The sequence below is a fragment of the Musa acuminata genome, chromosome BXJ3-2 (genome assembly GCF_036884655.1).
Source record: "Musa acuminata AAA Group cultivar baxijiao chromosome BXJ3-2, Cavendish_Baxijiao_AAA, whole genome shotgun sequence".
In the NCBI taxonomy this organism is placed as follows: Eukaryota; Viridiplantae; Streptophyta; class Magnoliopsida; order Zingiberales; family Musaceae; genus Musa; species Musa acuminata.
In genome coordinates this window covers 32499837-32517612 of record NC_088350.1, presented here as the reverse complement: position 1 = coordinate 32517612, position 17776 = coordinate 32499837, and the positions used below count along the sequence as shown (strand labels likewise).

Sequence of the window (17776 nt, the reverse complement as noted above, 5' to 3'; positions counted from 1 at the left end):
TCCTTAATATGTTATGCATCTAATTTTGACAAAAAAATATATATATATTTGAAGTATCTTAGATGACTTAACCTTTATGTGTGATATATATGTTTAGAATCAAATTTTCATATGAAACATCTAACCCAACCAACATATTTTATTTACACTTAATACATCTACTTAAGATAAAAGAATATTAAAAAATCTAATATGATTAAAATATGTGTACTATAAGAAAAAGAGTGTTTCATATGACTAATGCATTCATTTGCATGTGATACATCCGCCTAAGACAAAAAAAACCCCGAGGGCCCAACACATGCATCACGTTTGTACATAATATATTCATCCAAAATAAAAAATATTTGAAATACCTAATAAGACCAATGCATCCCTTTTGCATATGTTATGTCCTCCTAAAATAAGAAACTATCTGAAACACTCATCCCGATCAACACATCTCTCGTGTCCAATGTATCCGCCCAAGAAAAAAAAAAACAATGAATGTTCACTAATTAACCAATTTTAAAAACAAGTAATAGCAATTAAAACCTAAAACAAAGATTATGTTATATATTAAATTTCTTACAAAGTAGCATTTCTAAGCATATCTTTGTTCTTAAGATATTAAATAAATATTAAATTTCTTACAAGCTTTTGAATTTCTTACAAAGTAGCCTTTCTAAGCATATCTTTGTTCTTAAGATATTAAATTTCTTACAAGCTTTTGACATCCTCCTCAATGAACAAACGAATACCACAGTAAGTGTGGTTTTCTTAATCACATCCCTAGTATTATCTTTTGCATGAATAGACTAAAACAAACCATCTTCTGCTTTCGATTTATGATTTTTTATCATACTCCTAAGAAGAATTTACATCTGTTTGATGCAACAACACAGTAAATGGGTCAAGTTAGGTCAATTTCAATAGATCAATTTTGTCATGTCAAATTAATGAGAAAAAATGACCATATCAAATAGTATTATTACTTTATGTATCATATCAAAGCTCTTTGATAACTATATCGTGACACTATTAGATTAAACTACAATGTAAAAAACTTTAATGATAAGATTAAAATTTGATGTCAGGATAGATCTCGTACCTTTAGATATCATTATCGATACTTTCAGTATGGTCAAAAAACTAGTAGACCTCTAGAAAAGTTAGACTCCTCTCTTCCTATTATAGGAAAGATGTACTCCTCCGATATGATCACTATTATCGATAAACTAGCGATCTATCAAAAAAGATAAGAGAAAAAAATTTTAATGTGATTATTCGAACTTTATGAGGTCCTATTATTATATAGACTAAAATAGAGGATCTAAAGAAAAATAATTAAGAAAGTTTCTCCCATTAAGATTATCTTTCTAAATTTCCTAAGATATAAACTTTCTTTCAATTGGTTATTAATTTCAATTAGAATTAAATTAAACTTCTTAATATATCTTATCCAAATTTAATGGAGGTACAAAATTTAGCATTCTCCCACTTAGCTCATTAATTTATTTTAAAAATAATTTTACCTAATTAGATTTTTAAAATTTTAAAAAGTATTTTATTAGTGCATGAATTTAGAAAATAAATTAATAAATCTAATAAATAAAATAATACTATATTAAGTTTGACTACTATGTGAGTTATAGTGATTATATATTATACTTCATTTGATATAGCATAATATTGTTATTTTTTCCTAAAAAAATTGATAATGATTCATATAATCTAATTATTCTATTAAGATAATCTTATTATTATATTCAATAATAAGATAAATATTTATAAATATAAATAAGATAATAAAAATAAATAACTTTAATTACATAAGTAAAAAAATTTTACTTAAATATGTATCATCATATCTTTTATGGAATGCTCACAAGCCTTCTTTAAGAATTTACACTTTAAACATATTAAATTATATATAAGCCCTTAATACATACATTAATAATTGTTAAAATAGTACTTATGTTCTCAATTAATATTTATTATTTTTAAATTTTTTATAACCATTATATCTTAACATACTTAGAATTACTAAAGTATTTATCATTTTTAAATAAAGAAAGTGTCATCACAAAATATCTTTTTGTTATCGAGCAATTGAGTTAACAACATAAGGCGTAAGATATAATTTTATAGTCACAAAATTTGATTAGTCATCTCAAAGTATATTATAAATTTAACTTTCATTATCGATGCAATACGAGATTGTTTTACATATTTTTTAAAAAATACTCCTCAAGTTAATAAAAATATGGATATCATCTATGAGATCCAATAATTCATGGGCTTATTCGATATCCAATAAGATAGGGGCTCCGATAGATATTTCATATCTGAATCTCTACTCGACACAACGCCTACCATATGTGTACTACCCTCTAGGCCCAATATCTAAGCTGGCTATAAGTCATACTTATCAGAACTCCTTTTGGCTCAGTGAATTATTATCTCCACAATAATTCACTCGACTCATCGGCCACGGACGTACTATGCCACTACGCCGTAGTCCCGAGATGATACAATTGAATCCAATCCTTTTGACTTATCTATCCTTAGTTATCATATACCTATAGTCCCTCGTCCATCTAATATCCCAAAGACCGTATACTAGGCATGTTGCTATCAGGCTCATATTGTTTCTCCTTGAATTTCGCTCTAATCGGATTCTCCCAAGAACTCTTTTTCTCTCAATCCAAATAATCTTAACAAAGGATTTATCTGACCAAAAACACACAGGATATTCCTCTCGTGATACCGAGAGTGGATGATCCTCTATCGATACTCAATAGCCCTTATAAGGTCGGCTACCACTCTGAATGACCGGTTGTATTAAATCTGAAACTTTTAAACCTATAAGTCTGATATCAAATAGTGAAGTACTCACATAAGACATCCTTTATGTCTCAAGTCTAAGAACCAAATAGACCACTAGGATAACGAAATCGCTATCTAATAATGAGATATCACCGACTATCCAACATTCCATGAGCAGATCAATCAATGAACTCATTCTCCAATGAGTATCTACACTGTAGTCATAGTGTCTCCACATGAGCAACTATGAGACCAGCTACCTCCATTATATGGATGGGTATATAGCACACTAGTCTATCCAATTATCTTGATGTCCCTATCGAGTAACCTATGACTAGGATTATTTATGGTCAATGTTTGAAGGTGAATCAGTCTCATTATCGTGATCTATTCATAATCCAATTCCTATTACATAGATCTATAGACATCATAATATATATACAATAAAAAATATAAAGTGAAAAAATGTCATAATAATAATAAACAAAAAGACTACGTATTATGTCACATATGTCATCACTCATGTGATTAGTTTGCAAGACACCTATGACTAGCAATGGAGATGTCACCAGAAGGCAACATGGTGCAGCAAATCATGGTGGAACAGTCAGAGACAATGTGACACACACGAGAGAAGTCTCGCAAAGGACTTGATCATACGAATGTATGATCAAGAGCAATTACAAGCTCCACTTTGGTGAACAATACGACAACAAGAAGTACTATAGATTCAATAAGTGAATGTCATGATGCTAGAGAGGTATATCTTTCATGCATGTATTGAATGAAAGCCTTAATCAATAGCATATGAGGAGTTATGTACCATCGAGAGGGATTCCATATACAAGTATTAATGAGTCCTATAGAGGAAACTTGATTATATAGAGGTATGATTGGAGTCGTTAGAGAGTTGGACTACTTTAGAAATCATATTCGCTTAAAAGAGTCTAATAAATTAGTTAACAAGGCCGAGTGAGTAAACTTTGCTACCAAAGACAAAAAGGAGAATAAAATCAATGTGAGCTTCGCAACATGATGGTGGAGATCATGCATGAGAGTTATAATTTACCTTTCTATTTACTAAGGGAAACTACTCAAAGACCATAAAAATGTAAAAGCAGGTGATCGAAAGGGTGAGGAAGTGATGATGATTCTAGAGTGACCTAACTACCCAAAATAAAACGTCAGTTAGGATGGAGGTAGACCCAAAGGATTGTCATAGTGTCATAAATGTGAACCTACCGATCACGAAGAAATGGATGCAGATATGAGACGATGGATAGTAAAGCTATGGGCATAGCAATGCCATAGTACCATAAAGGTAAGACTTCCATAGAGTCATCGATCCCTTGCTCTTATAAAGGAAGAGTGCATTATCATGAAAGAGACTAAGGAGATAAAGAATGCAAAAGGAAACTCTGAGTACTAAGATAAGGCCAAAGGGTAGAAGCCAAAGAACTTCATAAGATCGATGTTGATGAGTTTCTCATTAAGATAGTCAAATGTGGGAGATTTCGGGAACTTCATAAGATTGATGTTGATGAGTTTCTCATTAACTCCAACATGCATTCAACTAGTTCAAGTGACATGAGATGCTTAAGAGATTGACGCACAATAAAGATTGTATTTTACTTCATTTGAGGGATCTGCATGAACCAATAAAGATTAAAATAATTTAATTAACTCCACACCAAAGTCAGAATCATTAGTGAGTTGAAGCAGTATTGATAGATCAAAGTTTAACTACTCAACAGTTGGGAGCCAAGAGGTGCATTACAATTGATATAGAAGATTAAAGATTCAGCAAAGACAAGGAGATATAGCATCCATAAAGGCTTCTACGAGAATGTTAAAGGAATAAGTGGGGAGAATGTCATAAACAAAGCTATAAACAAAGTGCTCGATATAATAATCATATATGTCCATGTCTTTCAATTTTGTTCATGCTTTGGACAACATATAGAGAGCTTGTAGTAGGTTTAACAATCTTATTTTGGTTAGGTTTTATGGTCACTATAGCTTTGTAAACATAAGTTATGTGAAGTCCTCATGGCAAAACTACCTACAAATAGGTCATTCGATAATCATTTTAGGGGTTTTTTAACTCTGTAGATCGGTGTAGAATATAAGCCAACACAGCATCCAAAAGCTACTTAAGTGACACATAGCTAGATGAGCCCTTGGGGTAGTGTTTATGATTATTTTATTATCTTGTTCCGCAATAGTATCATGTGGGCATTTATGGAAATTTTATTACGGTGGACTGCCTTAGACCTTTTATCATATGATCATGTAGAGCTTGTAAAGTTTATATTTATAGTTTGTATTGTCTATCAAGTGTTCGTTGAAATATCTATTTATGGTATCCCGAGTTAAACAATTTTTCTAACCCGTCTTCTCTTTTGTAGGTCCTTAAGGGACCATAAGATATTTTGGGGAGACTAGCCATTTACAGATGAACACATAAATGTTAGGACTGAAATCGATACTAGGGGGGTGAATTAGTGCTTTTATAAAATTTATGTCTATTCGAAAACTTTATTCAATAAAGTTGTATCAGAAAAAAGTTTAACTTAAAAACGTACAAAAGCGTAATGAGTATAGTGAGAGTAAGAAATCAGTTTGGAATGTAAATGAAAAGCATAAAGTAAAATTCAGATTTTATAGTGGTTCGATCGTCCTGACCTACGTCTACTCATGATTCTTCTTCACCTGAGGTCACTGACTTTTACTATCGATCTTATTTCCAATGGGTGAAGATCAACTACACTTATAACTCTTTCTTTTTTTCATAGGCTCAAGGGAGAACCTTTATGCCTCTCTCTTTATCAGAATTTACTACTCCCTTAGAAATCTTCTAACTCTAGGAAGAAGAGACTCACTAACTTTAGAGAGATTACAATACTCTAGAAGCATATTTTTCCCCTTTTCTACTCAATTTCGTGATCATCCAAGCATAAATAACTAGGGTATTTATAGACCTCAAATGACTTTAAAAATAGAGCTAAAAAAGATATCATCCCGAGTTTCTTAGGTCCTAGTAGTACCACCACTTGTGTTGAGCAGTACTATCATCTGCAGTACTAACACTGGGTAATACAACTACCCAAACTAGCAATACCATCACCTGACACAGTCTGGGAGACTGTGGGCGGTACTATCACCTGATAGCCTGGAAAAGTGTGCTCTTAACTTTTCTAACTCATAAGTGGTTCCATCTAACCTTAGGTCACTGAATGAATGTTCCACTTAGCCCAACATAGTCCCAACTCAGGTTTAATGGCCCCGAATTGAGTTAGCATGGTTACACAAAAAAACTAACTCAATTATAACCTAACTACGACCAATTAAGACACAACCTATTACAAGACTAGAATTCTATATTGTCTAGTATATCATTGGTTCATCCGACGCCTCGTCCAATCTTTTGGCGCATCGTCCTCTCCTTCAGTGTATTGCCCAATCGACATATTGACTTCCCGTAACTTTCGATCTCCTTGGTGTAATGTATGATCCTTTGACCCGATGCCCGAACTCATGGTACGAATTCCTTCTACTAGCATGTCGATCGATCATTTGACTCGATGTTTAATCTCCTAACATTTTCCACTCCGGCCTAATATCCAATTCTTCCTACTTTAATCAATTTACCTTTTCTGATCGAAGTTAGTCCTATGTTACTCAAAACATAGATTAGATCGTAAACTCATCAATTGATTTCATCATTAAAATCCGAGATTCAATAGTAAAAGTGCCTCGTAACTTAGGTAAAACTAGTTAAATCCATAACAATTCAACATCGGAGTGTTGATGGCGTGGTATAGTGGTGTTAGTCCATTGGAATGTTGATGGCATGATGCCGAATTGTCTACCGAATTATCTACATTCACATATTACGTATATTGTGTTATGACTTAGTTGAATTTGACATAGAGGATTTATTATCTCCTAATTTAGTTAAATTTTACTAAAAAGTATTTGTCTCGTGATGTGATGAAGCATCCATATTGTCTTTTGATGATGTTGAACCATGATGTGTTTATTGTCTTCTAACATAATCGAATATGGCCATAAAACATTGATTATATCCTAACACGATCAAATTTGGCTATAAGCATATATTATTTGTTAACGCAGTCGAAACCCTACAATAAAGCATCTATTATTTGCTATGAAGCATGATTCAATAATGAAACATCCTTTATCTCTAACACAATGAACCTGTGACATGGTTGAATCATCCACTTGGAATGACGTTATATCCTCCCACACCCTTCGTTTGTTAAGGTATAATAGAGATAATCTAACATATAGATAATCAAATGTAATATTATCATCAATTTGACACTAATTCAGACGCTTTATCAACCAACTATCTTGCCAAATTAATATGACACACGACCATGTTAACTATAACACTTGATTGTTCGATCAATTTTCATGTTTGAGTAATACTCGATGGTTTCATTTAATTATCTCATAAATTATAGATTTTTTTACCAAAAGTCATTATAAAAACCTAAGATACATCGCTTGGTTGACGATTTACTTTGATGAGAACTTTTTGAATCGTCTGAATGCACATTACTGAGTACAGCCCCGGAAACAATCTTGCATGAAACTTGATTACTTTCCGACGCCGGCTCCGAATCCTCCGTACATCGTATAATCGAAAACTATCATAATAATAATATTAAATCTGTTGGTGAACTATGTCGTAGCTGAGGTGTCAACACGGTTTGGTCCAGTCCCGAATGTGTCCACGCGAATGCTCGGATCGTGTCGACATCGGGTTGGATTGGGTCCAAGCATCGTCTCCCAAGTGTGATTCTCTCTCGACGAGTTGATGTTGCTTCGTTATCAGTTCCTACACAAAGATCGAGGTCGGGATGGGGATTTCTCGACTCGACTCTTCCGAAGTTCAAGTCAATATTAAGTGAAGTTAGGGGGAGTTGAGTATTCCCACCCATCCCGATCAAGGAATGTTAGCTTTTATTCTTACGAGGATGAGTTGATTGTATAGAGTTAATTAACTACGGTTGGTTTCTTAGACAGTCAGCTTAAGCTTCGGTGCGAACGTCAACTGACCTGCACAAATCGACACCACACGACACTTCATCGAGTTTTCCGGGATGATTGTACCGTGATAATATCATTCGTACGGAGAGAATGACGAGTGGCTACCCGTCACGTGTGTTACGAGTCACATCAAACTTAAAATTCCACGTAGATGATATCAAAATGTGTCGTATTAAAACCCTTTCGTCTTCTCCAGTTTTATCTAAAGAATACGTTATCAGTGCTTAGCAGTTTTGTTCACCAAACAATTTCCATACTTGCATTTTGCTTGCCCACTTGAAATTGTGGCCATGATTCATCTCTTTTTTGGCTTTTGTTCTTTTATGCTTCGTTGAATCCTTCCCCTAACGCGACCGCAAGCGTCATCCTGTGGCTATGATTCGCCACTTGTCAGTATTGTGTTCGTGTAACGATACTTGCATCGAGTCCGTTCCGCTAACGCTACCCCAACGTCAGAAATTTTCCCCAAAGCTATCCGATAAGCGGTAGCCGTCTGTTAGTAATGGCATCCGCTTCCTTCTCTTTCGTCGCGCCGCCGCTCGCATCGGCCAACTCTCTCCTCCACGGCCGCGCTACCCTCGCGTTCCCATCTTCCTCCCATAGCGCTTCATGGAGTTCGAGAACGCGCCGCGGCCACCTTCGCCTTCTCGCCCAGGGTGCCGACCTCCTCGGCGACTTCGGCGCCCGCGACCCTTTCCCGGAGGAGATCGAGAGCAACTTCTGCGAGAAGGTCCTCGGCAACACCGACACGATGCACCGCATCTTAATCCCCAACATATCCGCGCTCTCCCTCGCCCAGATGAGCTGCGAGCCCATCTCTTCCTCTCAGCCTCCAATCTCGACTGAAGACGCCGAGAAGCTCCTCAAGAAGGTAACTCGAGAATTCTCTCTCCGAGAAATTCCAATCTTGAAGTACAAAGGTTTCATCTTCAAGAAAATTTTTTCCCTTGGCTCTCTCCGCGTGGAAGAGCCATGGGGCAAAGCAATCCAAACCTTGAATTTGTCTTTGAATACCAAGGAACTTTCTCTTGTTCTGAGTCAATTTTATCGTGATTCTATGATTTTTTTTCCCTCTCTAAATTGGCAATTTAAGAATCGAGAGCTGATTTCTTTGGACTCAGCTTTTAAGGTCAATTATTCCATCACACCGTGTCATGACACATCACTTGAGAAATCTTGATTGTTTCACTTAACCCTACCTAAAGTTAGTTGTTTTACGTTTCTCCGGATGCTTCAGATTTTATCTGGATTAACCAGGTGGTTGGCTGGAGGCTAGTGGATGGTGATGGAGGGAAAAGAATCCAGTGCCTATGGAAGGTGAGAGATTATGGATGTGGAGTGCAGCTTATCACTAGGATTTATGGCGTTGCAGAAGCTGCAGGGCATTTCCCTAATCTTCATTTGGAACAACCCAATCAAGTTAGAGCGGAACTCTGGACAAATTCAATAGGTGGGTATACAAAATTCTCTTTTGTGCATTTCGGTGTCCTATTTCCTTGTTAGTTGGTTTCTTGCGTGTTCCACTGGAAAAGGTGATTGAATCTGATTCTTGGCTGATAAATTGGCATTACGCATGCAGCACTTTGAAGTATTAGGATATATTTGTAGGCCGCACTAGTGATCATCTAGAATTTTTTATACTGTCCTCTGGTAGTTTAGCAACATTTGTAGTGTTGGCTAGTCTATCTAATTAACACAGCACACTTTATATAGACTGCCACTTTGTCATCGTTCTTTTTTGTTTTGTTAGCAACAACTTGAGATGCACTTGGAAATTGTGGGTATGTTTACGTTGATCATTTTATTTAATATAATTTTCTCCAAGTAATTTATTGGATGGCTACTAGATGTCAATCATCAAATTTGAATTTGATGCCTGTTGCAGTATATGCTGCATACGACATAAAGTTTTCAATTTTTTATATTTTTGGATAGTGTTTGCCGTTGTTAATTTTACATAATTTACTGCTATCATCAAAATTGGCAACTTCAATCTTGATCCTTGGTAAATATTGGCCTTCATAGTCTGAATAATGATGAATTGGTAGGTGTAATCCAAGTTCATTAGTTGGTTACTTGGTTATTTATATGAAATAGGCAAAGTTGTTTCTTTTGCCCTATATGTTCGATTTTCAGGCATCATGAACTGTGTTTTTTGGTTAAGTTTGGTTTTACTACCTATATGTCATATTGGGCAGGAAGTTTGTTTTGAAAATACAATACAATTGCATTTTGGAAGTGTGCACATATGATGATTGGGACAACTCTTACTAAATTGCCAATGAAAATAATTCTATTTGCATATTCCTTTAGTTATCTGGATTCTGCATGCATGCATTTATTTTTATTCTGCACACTTCAATAAAACCAATTGAAGGAAAAGTAAAACCATCGAAATAGATTATGTAGTCGTTCTCCTTTAGATTGATATCCTCTTCTCTGGCCTCCCCTTCTTCCTTCAGCATTGTTGAGACGTTCGTCAGGGCTGCTACTGCACAATGCAGGCATGAATGGTGATAGGGCTTAACTGCTGTTTAAGAGGACCAACAATGCTCTCACGAACTCTATTGCGTTATTTTTAGATTATCCTACACAGCTATTTGATTGTCATGTTCATTGCCGATGTTAGATAAAAAGATAATATAATTCCCGAAGAAAGCAATTATTTTCTTTAACTCCTCAAGTCAAACTTTATTGACTCTATATTGCTTGCAGGTGGTTTGAGTATGAATGACTTTATTGTAGCAGCTAGAATAGATCAGATCAAGACACTAGATCTTCTTCCAAAGAAGAGGATATGGGCATAATCATGGAATATGTCATCATATTCTGAGGGGTATTTGACAATTACATTTTTCCTACAACAGCAACCAATGATGGAAGATGTGTCAATTCTTATTATTGTTCAAGATGCTGCTCTGTTTCTGATGAGATTCTTGAGTTCAAGCTTCAGCATCTTTCATGATACCGCTTCTAATGTAAATGACGGTTAACTGTTGCATGATAATTTTTATTTTGTGAAATTTGATATGGTTGAATCATGAGCAGAATCACAGGTTACTGGTTGTTGATGCTACCTTATTCTCAGAAAACAGAACAAGGAAATATTAATATTGTAAAGTGCATTGTCCACCATCTCTGCCTAGAAAATGAAATTCTTTTTTTTTTCTCAACTTTTTTGGTATCTCCACTGAAGAATTATGCATTAACTTATTCTGATCACTGGCTAGCATGTTGTTTAAAACATATTGATTAGTATTCTTATGGCGAATTAATTCTTGGATGACTAAAGGAACTTTCTCTTTAGTGTCTCTCTTTGGTTTCTGCATGGTACTGCTATGGTCTAACTCTTACATTATTCAACTTTGCAACTCATTGTAAGCAGCAAGTATAATGTTGAATAATTTTGGCACTTGGAATAGCTACATAGACAGATGAATACTTGTTGGAATTCTAGCTTGTTAAGGTCATTTGCAGAATGATCTAGTCATCTTCTAAGGTTTTATTCAATCATTAGCGGTGATAAGATTCTCTGTTGTTAGGCCAATTAGTCCATAGTAATTTTTGTTGTGAACATGATTTGAACAAATTGTTAGCCACAACCTTCTTGAAGTTTGTCCAACATTTTCATAGATCATATAGGAGGTATGTGAGTGCAACTTTCCGTGGCTTTGTAATATTTTCAATGATGTAACTTGAATTGTACTTGATCAAATTGAAGTAATCAACATCAGCAGAACAAAGCTATCTAATTTGTGTATACAAGGATAGATTAAAAATTATGACTTAGGAAAGAAGGAAGAGAGCAAATTTTCATATTGTTTGGTGGGGCACAGGAGGACCTGTCAAAGATGAGTTGTTGTCCAAAGATGTTTAAAATGCATTATTCATAGTATTGGTGATGGAAATTTGTCCAGAAGCTTAATTTGTTTATTACTGAACAAGCTTGCTAATGACATTGCAAACATATTACCAGTTTAGTTATGAAGTCATATTTGAGAATCTAATTGGACAGCAAGAAATGGTTATAAGAATATTCCACCTCAATCTAATATGTTCCTTGGTCACTCAAGTTACTCAAAATAGTAGTTGAACCATCTATAGGAAAGGTATGGAATCTATGTTTGCAAGTCATGGCCAACTCCATAGGAGAACTGACCTGTTGATAGGTCTAAACAATTGACACAAAATATTCAATATTAAATTAATGATCATAGACTCATTTAGCCTCATCAATCAATTCGATTCTCATCTAATCGAAACATAGTATAGAATTAAACCTACTATGGTGTCATAGGTAGACTTTCCTACTTGGCCTTCTATCTAATATTAGATCAATTCAAACACCATTTTTCATGATCCGACCTATATTGAATCACTAATCCAAAATGTTTAACCTACTAGCCTGTAAATCAACCTGATTCTTCTCCCATATTCAAAGTAGTATTAAACTAGGACTTTACAACACAAAAAAATCCACACAAGTTTCTATATTTTCATTGTTAATTTTCAAGTGCTCTTCTAGTCACTTATGCTATGCATGAACAATTTTGGTTAGGTATGTGTTGCATGCTTTTGAAGCTGTCACAGAAGTGCTTTGACCCCTTGTGATGGTTACATGAAGTAGCAGTCTTTTTCTTGCTTCTTGCCTAAGTTATATCCATGATTGTTCCTCTCTTAATACAAGGCTACTCTTTAATTTTCCTAATTGACTCAGTCCTGATGACAGGTGAAGGTTAACTGTTAGCTGCTTAAAACTTGTCTCCATTATTAGGTTTTTTGATGAGGCAGATGTTTCAGTTGAAAACTTCAGCCTTTTGGATAAACTTGTTCTGATGCATCCTTTTACTCAAGATGTTTGATGTCTTCATCAGCCTGCCCCATTACAAGTTGTGCTTATTGGATGTTTGGCATCCTTGAATGGACAGAGAAACTGTGGGCCATTTCTCATACCCTTTTCTAATGTCTCAAATTTTTTGAGTAGTTTTAGCTCATTGTTTTCTGAGTCCTTGAGAAATGTTGAGCTTAATTTGCTGATGATGACTTGTGATGATCTCAACAAAGTAGTTGTGCATCTTCCTAATCTCAGCTGCAGGACTTACCTGCTACCTGGAAAACAAATAGGGATTCCTGGAACTTGATTGACTGGGAAATTGATTGAGCTGATGTATCGCCATCTATCTGAATACCTGTCAGCATTTGACTTGAACTTGGGTGACATCATTCAGATGTAGAAAATTATTGTTATTCTTTGACACACTTTCACAACCACCTGCTGTTATTGTTGTCATCATCTATCATTAACACAAATCCTGCCATTCTAAAACCTTAAGCTTTTGGGGTTATTTGTCATCTAATAGAAAACTTTTATCATAATATATGTTTCTATAATGTAAATATATGATTTTATTTTCTTAAGAGTCTATGCCTTTGGGATTATGAATCACTCCCTTTTTTCTTCCATTATGTATCATTTGAGTTTTAGAGAACATTGGTGATTTCATTGGAATCACTCTCGAAAGTGGAGGATACTATCACCACCATTTTTTTTTTGCCTCAAGTAGCATCAATGGTCCAATGATCCTAATCCTAAGAATTGTAGTGATAGTGCTGAAAAGGAAAAGAAATATTTGTAACAGTACTTGTTAGAGCAATCCATGCTGTAGTAAGCACAAAAGTCGTCTTATCATGTACTATTTGTGCCTTTAACGACCGACATCACATGAGAAGGTCCCCCTTGCGAAGCAAGCCGAGGGAGGACAAGAATTGAATGATATGTGCCGAACGGGCTTCTTTCCCTCTTGCTTGATTCAATGCAAACCACGCCATGTGCGTTCCCCGTCTTTCAAGCTATGGATTGCACCTTCGAGTTCGACCATTAATGCGATGGCCGATGGTCAGACCTCAGCACGATTACTCCCATCAGATTCTTATTAGTGGATCGAAGGGAGGAGAGATGTGCTCCATGGCATGCTTACATCTTAAAATCGAGAGATTTCGAGTCAAACTAGCAGATCAATGAACCTGTTAAATCATGGGATCTTAGTTTAGGATTTGCGAGACTAGTTAGATGACAAGTATTTGCCGTAGCATGACACTTTTGACTGGGTTCTTATATGCTACGTTTGTTCTTTGTGATCTCCATCTGCTACAAATCGAGTTGATGCTCACTTCTTCCCCAAGTTAAGAACAGTGTCAGAGTTCTCATAGTTTTAGCCTCCTCGATCTCCACGATGGACGGGCATCATAATCACATATGGGATCTTATCGGGAGACGATTGAGACGTAAGAATTGGAAGAATGGGAGATTGAGACGTCGGACTTGGAAGATTAGAAGATCGAGACTTGAGGATCGATAGGTGGCAGTCTTGGATAGAGATCGGAAGACGTCTAGTATTAAAAGTCGTGCCATGTTCTCCATGATCCTGATCTGACGGTCGCGGAAGACTCCACGACGGCCTTTAATTATATTACGACGACCAAAAAATGACATTTGCAGCGACACACCTGAAATTTTTACAGAAATGACATCAAAAAAATATTTACTGTCATCAATAAAAAAAAATTGTTCATATCCAAAAATAAATTAACCGAAAAAGAGAAATCCCATCGGATATATTAAAAATATGTAGGAACCTTTTTTTTTGTTATTTATATTATATTTTTAATTTTCGGAGTTTGGACGGTGGGTGATGCAGTAAACGGTGGCGGACGGCGGTGAAGGGACTCGTGGGCTCACGAGAGAACCACGTGGATGCTTCCGGTTCTGATGCTGCGGCATACGGGGCACGACTCGGCGGTGCCGTCGCAGGCGTCGCAGAGGCAGAGGTGGCGGCACGGGACGAGCACCACCGAGGCTGGACGACGCCGGCACGTGCGGCACGCGTGCTCGGGCTCGGCATGGCCCGGGTTTACGTTGGCCGACTCGGCGTCCTCGGCTGGAAGGGGGTCTCCGCACCCGCCCGGATTCCCCTGGGGCGCCGTCGCCGCAGTGGCCGCGGCGTGTTGGAGTTGGGCGTGGAGTGAGGCGGCCGTCACCTGGTCCGCCATGGCCTTGGCTTGCCACGCCATCGACTCGGTTCGGAGGCGGGCGAGGCGGTCCTCGAGCTCGGAGCTCCGCAGCGCCTCCCGCTCCACCTCTGCCTCCTTCTCCCGCAACCTCCGGGCAGCCGACTTCTCCGCCGCGCCCAACAAAGCCCCGTAGTGCTTCTGCCGCTTCTCTGCCAACGTCCGCTGCAGTTGCTCTCCCTTCCTCACAAGAAAACCAAGGCTTGTGAGCCAAAGGAAAACCAGGGACTGTGAGAACAAGGAGGCCGAGAAGGAAGGGAAGGGAGCGTATACCTGGGCGTGGAGGAACTGTTCGATTTCTTCCTTCTGTTGATTGATCTGTGCGGCGAGATCTTCGAAGAGAAGGGAGGAGAAGAGAGACGAGGAAGCAGGAGAAGATGAACATAGAAGCGGATTGGACTGGTTCTGGCTCTGATGCTGGTTTTGGTCTCCGAAAGCGAGACGGAGGCCGGTGGAGACGAGGGGACGGGGGAGTGTTCGGAGCTCGGCGAGGCTCACAAGCGTCGGTGGCGGGAGGGGTGCAGAGACGGGGAGTGGCTGCAGGGAGAAGAGGTTGACGGGCTGGCTCTGCTGCGGCATCGAAGCCATTGGAACGCTCGTGACCTCCCTGCCCCGCTTCCTCGGATTCCCATTCGCTGAACACGGAACACATCCAATCTCAAAAACCTATACAACAATCGCAGAGCAACAACGATCGAGATAATAACAGAAACGGAAGCCACCTCGGGTGGCTCACCTCCATTGGCGAAGAACACCAGGGACTGATCAAGGAAAAGGGGTTCCATTTCCTTCGCCTCCAGCTCGCTTCTGCATCGACCCGCCGGTCATAAATCACCAAAACCATCCATCAAAAACCCAACTTGGCAAAGAAACCAAAAGTCAGACGGCCAAAAGAATCATCAAAATCCGAGCTTGACGCAGAGATACCCACCCATTTAGTAGCAGAACGTTGGAACGGTATTGGGCTTGAACTACCATTGCAGTACCGGACGATAAAGAAGATATATGCGGAAGGAAGCGAGCAAAGAAGGCGGATTCGCAGAGCAGAGGAGGGGAGAATAAAGCAGAAAGAAGGGGTATGATTAGGGCAACGGAAGGAAGGAAGGAAGGCAAGCAGGCAGGCAGGTTCTCGGCCTCTCCTCTTCTTCGCTTCACTGCGCTCCGTTGTTTCGCACCCACCCACGCTTTTAGGCGACAGCAAAAGAAGAAAGCGAGAGAGACGCGCTCGTAGCGAACAAATCAAAGGAAGACGGACTTCGTCCTTTTTATGCTCTCCCTCCCACGCCTTACGCGTACGCACTTCAACTTTCTTTTCTTTCTTTCTGTGTTTTTGGGGGTGTGGGGGATTAATTAACATTAAATCATCCCGTAATCGGAGATTTAATTGATTAAGCTGTGATTCGATTCCAAATCTTAAAGGATAATGAGGCAAGTAATGGAAACGAAGGGTGATTTTTCAGATTCATCCTTTGAAACTTTAGAAATAGCGTATTTGTCCTTCCAACGTTTAATAGATAGAATGGACTTCTTGCGTATACATCCTTCGAATATTTAAATCCTCAGTGTACATCACTTTCTTTAGCATCCATCCATCCATCCATCCATCCATCCCATAAATTCGTATCGATCATTACTAATCATAGTTACAGGTGGATTCGAAATTAAATTATTTTTTAAAATTTATAAGATATTTATTTTATTTGAGTATTTGATTCCTTATAGTATAAATTTAAATTTATAAAGGCTACTTAAAAATATCAATTTATGAATTATGGATATTATTTTTGATGTCATCAAAACGACGAAGATTGGTTATAATGATGTATCTCTAAACTTTTGAATTTTATCAGGATATAGAATTTATATATTGTTTTGTTTGGATGATTAATTATAGATTTTCTTAATTAATTCTAACTTTTTAAAAAATTTCAAAGATAATATATACCATAGTTATCAAAATCAAATCAAATATTAAGTCGATCGACTATTAATGTTTTGAAGGTATTGGCTAGCTTAGCTGATGATAAAAAATTAAATGCGACTCTCAACTTTGTCTCTTTCACCTTATCGAAAAAAAATTCAAAGCTTCGATTTATTAGAACATTAATTAGATAGATAGATCAATTAATCGAAAAAAAAAATATATGAATAATATTAAAAAATAATTCTAGAATATAGTGGATGAGAGCCTATGCTATTAAAAAAATCAATAAATAAAGAGTTGAGAATATTTGTTTTAGGTTCAAAAATTACTTGGTCGATAGAAGATGTGTATTAGTTTGAGAGTGACGCCTAATCGAAAACAATGACGTTCATCTCTATTCGTGCCAAAGAAGACGAGCAATTCAAAGTGCAATTTGCGGCCACATATGCCAATCAACGCGTGCTTTTGAATTGTCATTGTCTGTATTAGTTTTCACACTAAATGATCAACCGAGTGAGTCGTCATGCATACATACAAAACAATATTTTTGATCTGCCTTTTTCGGTTTAATTTTTTTGAATTATTTTTGTGTGTCTTATTTTTCACACCATGAATTGATTGAAGAATTGTCGAATGCTCAAAACAATATTTTAATGCGGTCCTGCTTGATGATCTTGATATGCTTCAATTATCCTATCAAGAAAACCAATCAAATCTTTGTTTCTTTTTTATTCTTAAAAAAAATTAAATCTCATCTTCGTCGTTTATCCTTTGTAAAAATAAAATATAATCAGTTTAGTAATATGTTTTTTTTACCATATTATGAATATTTTCCTTTCTTTTCTCAAATCATGAATATGTTTAGTAATATGTTCATGTTAATGGGTTTTGTCCATA

The 17776-nt window shown here is 36.9% G+C and overlaps 2 protein-coding genes across 4 annotated transcripts; one reads left to right on the top strand and one right to left on the bottom strand.

The window, feature by feature from the left end:
• The first annotated feature begins 8266 nt into the window (after positions 1 to 8266).
• Positions 8267 to 10928, top strand: LOC135630885 (probable pterin-4-alpha-carbinolamine dehydratase, chloroplastic). The gene is made up of 3 exons (XM_065138165.1): positions 8267 to 8758; positions 9145 to 9337; positions 10603 to 10928. Exons 1-3 carry the CDS (start codon positions 8390 to 8392, stop codon positions 10692 to 10694), a joined length of 654 nt encoding a protein of 217 aa, XP_064994237.1. The 5' UTR covers positions 8267 to 8389; the 3' UTR covers positions 10695 to 10928.
• Positions 10929 to 13548: 2620 nt separating this feature from the next.
• Positions 13549 to 16201, bottom strand: LOC103975110 (probable BOI-related E3 ubiquitin-protein ligase 2). 3 transcript variants are annotated; one of them, XR_010494156.1, is made up of 5 exons: positions 15887 to 16201; positions 15692 to 15762; positions 15229 to 15590; positions 14524 to 15135; positions 13549 to 14394 (listed from the first exon to the last, which is right to left on the bottom strand). XR_010494156.1 is itself a non-coding variant. In XM_009390027.3 (4 exons), the coding sequence occupies exons 2-4, from the start codon at positions 15738 to 15740 to the stop codon at positions 14623 to 14625; spliced, it is 924 nt and encodes a 307-aa protein (XP_009388302.2). In that variant the 5' UTR covers positions 15741 to 15814; positions 15887 to 16201; the 3' UTR covers positions 14413 to 14622. The 3 variants fall into 3 exon arrangements, 2 of the variants coding, with proteins under 2 accessions (XP_009388302.2, XP_009388296.2); XM_009390027.3 differs by lacking the exon at positions 13549 to 14394 and having other exon boundaries at positions 14413 to 15135; positions 15692 to 15814; XM_009390021.3 differs by lacking the exon at positions 13549 to 14394 and having other exon boundaries at positions 14413 to 15135.
• Positions 16202 to 17776: the final 1575 nt, after the last annotated feature.

Bases quoted from the DNA above. Each gene is read 5' to 3' on its own strand.
- LOC103975110 (XM_009390021.3), bottom strand. From the start codon at position 15,933: ATGGTAGTTCAAGCCCAATACCGTTCCAACGTTCTGCTACTAAATGG. The intron at 15,591-15,691 runs GTGAGCCACCCG...TTCCGTGTTCAG, and splicing joins GGTGTTCTTCGCCAATGGAG to CGAATGGGAATCCGAGGAAG. The intron at 15,136-15,228 runs GTATACGCTCCC...CTTGTGAGGAAG, and splicing joins AACAGTTCCTCCACGCCCAG to GGAGAGCAACTGCAGCGGAC.
- LOC135630885 (XM_065138165.1), top strand. From the start codon at position 8,390: ATGGCATCCGCTTCCTTCTCTTTCGTCGCGCCGCCGCTCGCATCGGCC. The intron at 8,759-9,144 runs GTAACTCGAGAA...TGGATTAACCAG, and splicing joins CCGAGAAGCTCCTCAAGAAG to GTGGTTGGCTGGAGGCTAGT. The intron at 9,338-10,602 runs GTGGGTATACAA...TATTGCTTGCAG, and splicing joins ACTCTGGACAAATTCAATAG to GTGGTTTGAGTATGAATGAC.